We start from the raw sequence: 8,391 nt of genomic DNA, 5'->3' as shown, positions 1-8,391 counted from the left end.
TTTTATATTTGATCCGGGACTTAATTGGCAGTGTAGCTTCTTCAAGTTGGGATGTATGCAATCTTTTGGGCAAATGTGTTTTCTATTTCACAAAATTTTGTTAGATGAGATGCATAACCAACTAAAAAAACCTCCCCACTCAGACAAATATCCACCAAATTACCAAAGTGTTCAGTGAACAATTTTTGAACAAAAAATGGCGATCTATTGAAAAGAAGTGCTACTTGAATCAGGATTTACCAATTTTCCCTGGATGAAAGTTTTTCTAACCCCATCAGCTGATGTTTTAATAGTTTCCCTGGTGTTATTTCAGATCGAGAAGATTGAAGGAGTGTTGTCGTACAGAGACCCGCATTTCTGGAGGCATTCGGCCAACATGATTGCAGGGACCATCCACCTCCAGATCATGTCCGATGTGGTAGAGCAGAGGATCATACAGCAGGTCGGTACAAACGCTAGAATCAAGAGTCCTAGTGATGTTTCAGTGCAGACGCCATGTCTGAGGGCTTCACTTCATCATACCAGCTAACGACAGTTTGATCCATGACCTGTGTTTGTTATTGGAGAGTAATTGGTAGGTAGTGCTCCCTAGAGGATAAGTCATTTTTGAGTTGGGATGGAGAAGACTACTATGAGAATTGGAAATCAAATGCATGTATTTGAAGAAAGCTTGGAGAAATGAAATTAATATATAACATCAACATTGTGGTTTCATGTAGATAAACATGTGACATTATGTTCTCCTGTAACATGACTTACTTTACATTATTTTACTGATCAACCTTTGAACTGTGATCCATTAAGTTAATTTAATTATTATTATTACTATTATTATTTTTATTTTCTTCTGTGTTTTACATTAATTCACTTTTAGTTTCAGTTGTATATGTGTATTGTTAAGAATATTGGGTGTTTTTCTAGCTCTAAAAAATTATAAATTATTTTTTTTCCCTTCATTTTTGAGTTTCAGTTAATTGACATGTGATTGGTCTGTGTCTGTTTGGTTCCCCTGACTGGTAGGTGACGTCCATTTTGAAAGACGCCGGGGTGAATAATCTGTCGGTGCAGGTGGAGAAGGAGGCGTACTTCCAGCACATGTCTGGACTCAGCACAGGGTTTCAGGAAGTTCTGGCAATGACGCAGCAGATGGAGTCCATGAAATATCTGAAAGACGGGACGTGTATCATGTGACGACCATCTGTCGGACCAAATGAAACTTTACTGATTCAACCCTCAGTCTCCTTTTCATTGAAATGTACAGTTTATGTATGTGGTTTAAATAAATCTGAATATATTGGTTTTATCTTCGTGTCAGCTGCATGTTGTTCTTGTTTGTGTGTGTGCGGAGGAGCTCTGATTTTTTTTTTGATTTTCTATTTTTTTTTTTTTCCTGCTCCAAACTATCTAATAGAGTCAGTATTAAACTGACTTTATTTTTTGCATTTGTCATTTTCACAAAGAAGGTACCTTTTGGTTGTCACGATACTTAAAACTAAAATGTCATTGCACTGAGACAGACATTTCCGTATCAGTCCAAATGATATTGGACTTAACGCTTTTCAGGATGACGCCCTACCTGAGCTACTGTAATGATAGCAAAAGGATGACATAGTCAGTCCTGATAAATTGGCAGATCATACTAAGCTAGTATTCAAGCAAGTATTCAATTCCAGATGAAAAGAAAATCAGAGATAATGGCAAATAACCTTCAAGCTTTATTTGAGGCAATGAGCATTAATCTAATGCATATAAATGTGAAGAAAAACACAGTTAAACACTCAGTTGCTACAGTGCGGAGAGAAATGCCAACTATGACGCAACTGATATGTGTTGCTCCGTAAGAAACAGGACTACATGACTACTTTAACCCACAGTCCGACATGTTCAGGTCAACATGCAGGAGTCAGGAGTCTGTAATGTGCAAAAACAATAGGGATCAAGCATCCTACGCAGCGGATTTCCTCTCGAACTACTCTATCCCATTGGAGGTTCCCACGGTGGCCTTGATCTCCATTTCTGCGGGGGAATCAGAAAGAAATCAGGGAGCTGTATAATAAGGGGTATTTTGGAAACCCCATTTCCCCATGCATTTGTATCTAATAGACTGATGTGACAAACAATCATTGGAATTGCTTCAGTATTGAGCGAGAGCGCATTGACGGCCCGGGGCGAACACAGCTGCAATATAACCTAATGGTTTTTTTTTTTTTTTTTCAAAACGATAGGCTCAGATTGCAATTAAACGTTTCTGATCTCCGTGGTGACTTTTTGTCTATAGACTGTGTCGAGAGTTGTGAAAAAAAGGCATTCTGGGAGTCGTTTTGAAGTAGGCCACAGAAGTTAAAGACTCCTGTGGTGGCTCAATATTTAAATGATTTAGACCAGGGGTCTTCAACGTTTTCCAGGCCAAGGACCCCCAAACTGATGGCGAGATGGAGCGGGGACCCCTAATTATATATATTAAAAATTGGTGTTATATCAAACGGTCTATAGTGCAGTGTGGATTGATGACTGAAAGACATCTCTGCCTCCATTATCGTTACTACAGTGTGTTGAATTCATCTTAATGTGTATTTAAAAGACATTTCAATTAGTGGAAAAAATTGCAGGGGGGGGGGAATATAAAAAAAGTCTAATCAACCAAAACTTTCGCGACCCCCATGCAGTACCCCCTGTTGAAGACCCCTGATTTAGACCATTGGATTGTCAAAAATTCCTGTGCATGTTTTTAGGATGTTTAATCTTTTGCTATGTATTTACAACAAATATCTTAAATATATTTTAAAAAAATGTTGTTTACCTTGGCAAGGTCCGCCTTCCAAGATAATGTCATCGATGGCGATGTCACTCCTTACTGATGAACCCCTGGTCGCCTCGAACACAATCTGGAACAGAGACACAGAAAGAAACAATCACTCAATCAGTTTCTCACTGTGAGCGATGGGCAGTGGTAGAAGAAGCACTCAGGTCCTTTAGTAGGCATACGTGTACTAATACAACTATGGAATAATAGACCATTACACATAGAAGTCCTGCTTAAATTCAAAATACCGCCTTGCGGTTGTCTGCCTCCGCTAACCAGTCAGGTTACAGTTTAGATTCATGTCTGTCCAGACTCATAATGTCAGTAGCCTACAGTATATAGACTATTATTTTTTTAGTGAAACATAGATGCTTCACACACATCTTTAGCCGATTTCAAGGTTGTCACCCAAGGGTAGTGTCATCAATTTAGTATCTGACAAGTCTGCATCAACCACGGCTCATTTACAAGATAGTAAAATTCCACCAGATGTCCTTGACTTTCCGCTTTCTTGTGTAAACTCTGGTCGCAGTAAGGAAACACTAACACGCTGAAAATGGCCAGTTGTGACGATTATTTGGATTGAGCAACAAGGCAAGCCTGCTTGATTCGTCCGGGGAAAGATCGTAAAGATTTAAAAAATGTTTCACCAAATGTTTCACCAAACAAGTTCCTGAGACTATCATTCAGAGCCACATGTCTTCTGTTCCTGTGTTATGGCGTTAAATAATGGCCAGAAAAGCGTTTTTTTTGGGAACAGTAGGCCTATGACGTTACAGTGAAGTTGACCTTTGAGCTTCATTCATTTTATCCTTAGATGTCACAGTAGGCTACCCTTGACATTGAATTAACTTGACCTGTCAGATAAATGTAATGGATTATAAAGTACAATATTTCTCTCTGAGATGTGGTGGAGTGGAAGTGTAAAGTAGCATCAAATGGAACTAGTCATTGGTTGTACCATCAGAAAAAATACTGTGCAAAGTGTGTGAGCCCGTCAGACAACGCCTACCAAGAGCCTGGGTCTGTCCGAGGTTTCTGCCTAAAAGGAAGTTTTTCCTCGCCACTGTCGCACTGTTGCTTGCTCTGGAGGAAACTACTAGAACTGTTGGGTCCTTGTAAATTCTGGAGTGTGGTCTAGACCTACTCTGTCTGTAAAGTGTCTTGAGATAACTCTTGTTATGAATTGATACTATAAATAAAATTGAATTGAATTGAATTGAATTGAGCCGGCTGCCATGATTGTCTTCCTAAGTGTCCCCCCATGTCCAGCACACATAAAACAGTCAGGAGAGGTTTTGTTGCACTCTTGCCTGATACTGGCTGTCGCTCTGGTACTCCACTGTGGCCCTCAGCCAGGCGATGCTCTGCTCGCCGCTCAGTTGCCACAGCAACACGTCCTCTCCGTTCCTGTGGAGGTGAACACTGAGCTGACCCGTGCCGGAGCCGTACATGTGGTAGTAGAAGCGCAGACACTGAGACCCCCTGGAACCCCTCAGGGGGCAGGATAGCAGCCGGACACTCTGCCCAGGCAGCATGGGGGATGCCTCCATGTGCAGGTAGTATCCTGTCAATCAAAAGTGAAAGGGTTTGTCTGATTACAGCTGTTGACGTTCGAAACGTGTGAATGGTTCCTGTACGTAAAAGTGCTATCTAAATTTTACATAACCTGTTCAAGAGCAGTAAACTTATTTTAGCTCTCTCCAACTAGGAAAAGCCACACCCATGGTTATCCCTGTTTGTCGTCGTCACTTTTGTTGGGGGTGATTTTATTCCTGTTGAACGTGTAGGTCTTAGTGTTAGGATTTTTCTTAGCAGTACATTCAATGATTGAAACATTTTGTGTGTGCTTCTTCGAATTTTCAGCCCTGCCTTCACCTGTTCTGAAGCACTTCTGCGCCTCATGTCGCCATACATAATTTTGAAAACTGATCCATAGTGACAAATACAGAGAGTGTTGTGGAGGCTATAAGACTTAATCAGCTGTGTATCAACTCAATTGCCAATGGCTTAAATGTAACAAATAGTTGCACATTATAATGTGCAACAATTTTTTATTTTTTAGGGGGCTGTGTTTTAATCCAAACCACAATATTTTTTCTAATCTTAACTAGTCTTTGTAGGACGGTCACCTTTTTTTAGCTAAACTCAACTGCAATGGCTTCTGAAAGGACCTTTACCTCACGGCACCCTGTACCCAGCTCCCAGCTCCCAGTCACCTGTTGTCGGCTAAATTTAACTGTAAGGACCGCTAAACTTAACTGTCTGATATCACACAAACTCCATCATGAGAACACGTTGCTTCTGAGCATGCCTCTGTACTGTGTGCATTACAAGCAAGAAGAAGAGTTTAGCAGGGGACCCTCACCAAGTCCCGTGGTGTGGTCTCCTCTTGGCCCTGTGTACGAGGTTGGGGTGGGTCCTCTCCTCCACTCCCAGTCAGCACCATCACGCTGCCTGTCCTGAGTGTAGCCGCACAGGCCCGCTTCAAAGTTACAGTTTCCTGGCAGAGACGGCGACAACAGACCTGCCACAGGAACTTTATGTTACATAACACTTTAGTTTGATAATGTTGGAACACAAGTATCAACATGCTGCACCTCTCTTGACTGACCTTAACCTGACTCTATTTTTTATTTGAACATCAAATATCTTTTTGTACTGCTAAACAAGCTAATAGGGCAATTGAAACAATGTGGGAAATTCTGCTTAGGTCCACAAAGAAAGTTTGGGCTGGCCCTTGATTCCTTTATTGGAGTGTGGATGTGTGTGAGTGTTTATCTGATGAACAAGTGGCACCTTGTACAGCAGCCACAGTGTGTGAATGTGTGTGAATGGTGAATGTCTGTCCAGACGTACTGTAACCACGTTCAATGTTTAGTGTTTCTGCAGAACAGGAACCTGCTGGAAACCAATCTTTAAACTGAGTCAGGCCCGTTTATATTGTAATGTAATTTTACTTTTAATTTTCCTGTATTATATGAATGAATGAATGTAAAAGCACTTTGAGTGGTCGTTAAGACTAGAAAAACGCTATATAAATATAGTCCATTTACATTAGAATCTGCAGTTTTCAGCAGTGATATAGAATTAAAATCTGTGCTTTTTCTGTTTGGGGTGGAGATGTGTAAACATTCAGAATTTATTTATTTATTTTCAATTTGTTTAAAATCTGCAGAAAATCCACGGAAAATCTGCAGAAAATCTCTGGAAAAACTGCCAAAATCCCCGGAAAACCTATGGGGCCTGCCTAACCCATCCTCTTATAAGTATGGTTGTCTATTGTTACGTGTATGTTGTATGCAAATTGGGATGTTGGAGATACAGTACTTTTTTTTGGTTGTTGCAGTTTTTCCTGTACCTGCTGTGAGCTCACAGTCTCCGAGGCTCACACTGATGTCATCCAGAGCCACGGAGCCGCAGTCCCAGAAGCTCCTGCAGGTGCTGACGAAAACCACCTGAATATCAAATCACAATCAGAATTAGAAATACTTCACTGATCCCGAAGGGAAATTCTGTGTCACAGTTGCACAAAAAATATAAATATCAGAATAATAATAAATAATGAAATATAAGGAGTGTGAAAATGTACAGTATTTGCATAGTTAAAGGAATTTTTATGATACAGTATTTACATAATTAAGGAGTTGTAATGGTGAACAGTAATAATGAATAAAGAAATAAGGGAGCCTGTGTGTGTTGTGTGTGTGTGTGTGTGTGTGTGTGTGTGTGTGTGTGTGTGTGTGTGCGTGTGTGTTTGAGAGAGTGAGAGAGACTCTGAAATCCCTCAGGAGGAAGAAAAAAAATCATTAATCAAATGAGTGTTTTTTTAAATAGTTCAATTTGTAAAGTGAAGAACAAAAGTTTAGATTTTTTCCTTATGAATCTACTAGTAATTTGTTTGTTTCTGTTATTTCCTCTGTTATTTCAGCTGTATAGTTTTTTTGTCCTTCTATTTGCCTGACATTTCTTATTACATTTCCTGCTTCCTTCCTTTATTTTTCCTCCCTTTACTTCTTTTTTTGGTTGATCAATCCCTTTATGTGAGTTTTTATTTGCTTGTTAGTTCCTTAAATTGTTCCTAAAGGAGCTCTTCTGAAGTAGTTCCTTTCCTTTTTCAAAGCCATTTCAGTAGTGTCCAGACGGAAATATCTCAACAATTATTTGGACGGATTTCCATGATTTTCCATGTTATATAGTCATGGTTCCCAGAGGATAAATCCCTAGTTTTTATTCTTTGGTGATCCACTGACTTTTCCTCTAGCATAATGAGGTTGATTTCTTTCTTTTTTTCTTACTGAAATGTCCTGAAAATATCATAAAAAGTGGTACACACACTCCTGTCCCTCTCAGGATGAACTGTAATAACTTAAGTGATTCAATACACTTAATCATCACCTCTAACACTTTGGTTTATGACCCAAATACCTGCTAAATTAATCAGTTAGAATTCATTTATTTGTTAATGCATGATTATTCCTACACCTTTATTCCTTTGTTCTTTCATGTTCTTTCATTTTATGTATTCCTTTATTCTTCCTTTCATTTCTTTCTTCATTCATTTATTCCATCCTTTATTTATTAATTCTCTCACTCACTCACTCACTCACTCACTCACTCACTCACTCACTCACTCACTCAACTCACTCACTTCATACTCACTCTCATCACTCACTCACTCACTCACACTCACTCATCACTCACTCACTCACTCACTCACTCACTCACATCACTACCCTTCTTCACTTTTCCCTCTTGATGTTCTGACTGATGGTATTTGACTGAGTTATTCTGGCTGGGTTATTCGACTGATGGTATTCTGACTGATGGTATTCTGACTGATGGTGTTCTGACTGATGGTATTCTGACTGATGGTATTCTGACTGATGTTATTCTGACTGATGTTATTCTGACTGATGGTGTTCTGACTGATGGTATTCTGACTGATGGTATTCTGACTGATGGTATTCTGACTGATGTTATTCTGACTGATGTTATTCTGACTGATGGAACTCTGACTTATGGTATTCTGACTGTTATTCTGATTGATGTTATTCTGACTGATGGTATTCTGACTGATGGTATTCTGGCTTATGGTATTCTGACTGATGGAACTCTGATTTATGGTATTCTGACTAATGTTATTCTGATTGATGTTATTCTGACTGATGGTATTCTGACTGATGGAACTCTGATTTATGGTATTCTGACTAATGTTATTCTGATTGATGTTATTCTGACTGATGGAACTCTGACTGATGTTATTCTGATTTATGGTATTCTGACTGATGGTATTCTGACTGATGGTGTTCTGATTGATTTTATTCTGACTGATGTTATTCTGACTGATTGTACTGACTGATGTTATTCTAACTGATGTTATTCTGACTGATTGTACTGACTGATGTTATTCTGACTGATGTTATTCTGACTGATGGTATTCTGACTGATGGTATTCTGACTGATTTTAATCTGATTGATGTTATTCTGACTGATGGTATTCTGACTGATGGTATTCTGACTGATGGTATTCTGACTGATGGTATTCTAACTGATGGAATTATGACTGATGGTATTCTGACTGATTT

General features: G+C 39.3%; 2 protein-coding genes across 2 annotated transcripts in view; one reads left to right on the top strand and one right to left on the bottom strand.

The window, feature by feature from the left end:
- The window catches only part of slc30a5 (solute carrier family 30 member 5), a 14,606-nt gene extending 13,303 nt beyond the window's left edge, over positions 1-1,303 (top strand). The window contains exons 15-16 of the mRNA XM_032539803.1: positions 314-442; positions 1,021-1,303. Of these exons, the coding sequence (XP_032395694.1) occupies positions 314-442; positions 1,021-1,191 (300 nt within the window). The 3' untranslated portion in view covers positions 1,192-1,303. The remainder of the gene's footprint in view (positions 1-313; positions 443-1,020) is intronic.
- Positions 1,304-1,692: 389 nt separating this feature from the next.
- The window catches only part of LOC116704497 (MAM domain-containing protein 2), a 21,171-nt gene continuing 14,472 nt past the window's right edge, over positions 1,693-8,391 (bottom strand). Inside the window, exons 11-15 of the mRNA XM_032540035.1 lie at positions 6,165-6,261; positions 5,172-5,330; positions 4,117-4,370; positions 2,801-2,885; positions 1,693-2,016 (exon numbers count right to left, since the gene is read on the bottom strand). Of these exons, the coding sequence (XP_032395926.1) occupies positions 1,970-2,016; positions 2,801-2,885; positions 4,117-4,370; positions 5,172-5,330; positions 6,165-6,261 (642 nt within the window). The 3' untranslated portion in view covers positions 1,693-1,969. The remainder of the gene's footprint in view (positions 2,017-2,800; positions 2,886-4,116; positions 4,371-5,171; positions 5,331-6,164; positions 6,262-8,391) is intronic.

The sequence above is a fragment of the Etheostoma spectabile genome, chromosome 16, assembly GCF_008692095.1.
Source record: "Etheostoma spectabile isolate EspeVRDwgs_2016 chromosome 16, UIUC_Espe_1.0, whole genome shotgun sequence".
NCBI classification, from domain to species: Eukaryota; Metazoa; Chordata; class Actinopteri; order Perciformes; family Percidae; genus Etheostoma; species Etheostoma spectabile.
The sequence above is the reverse complement of the archived record's forward strand: the minus strand, read 5'-3'. Positions and strand labels throughout refer to the sequence as shown.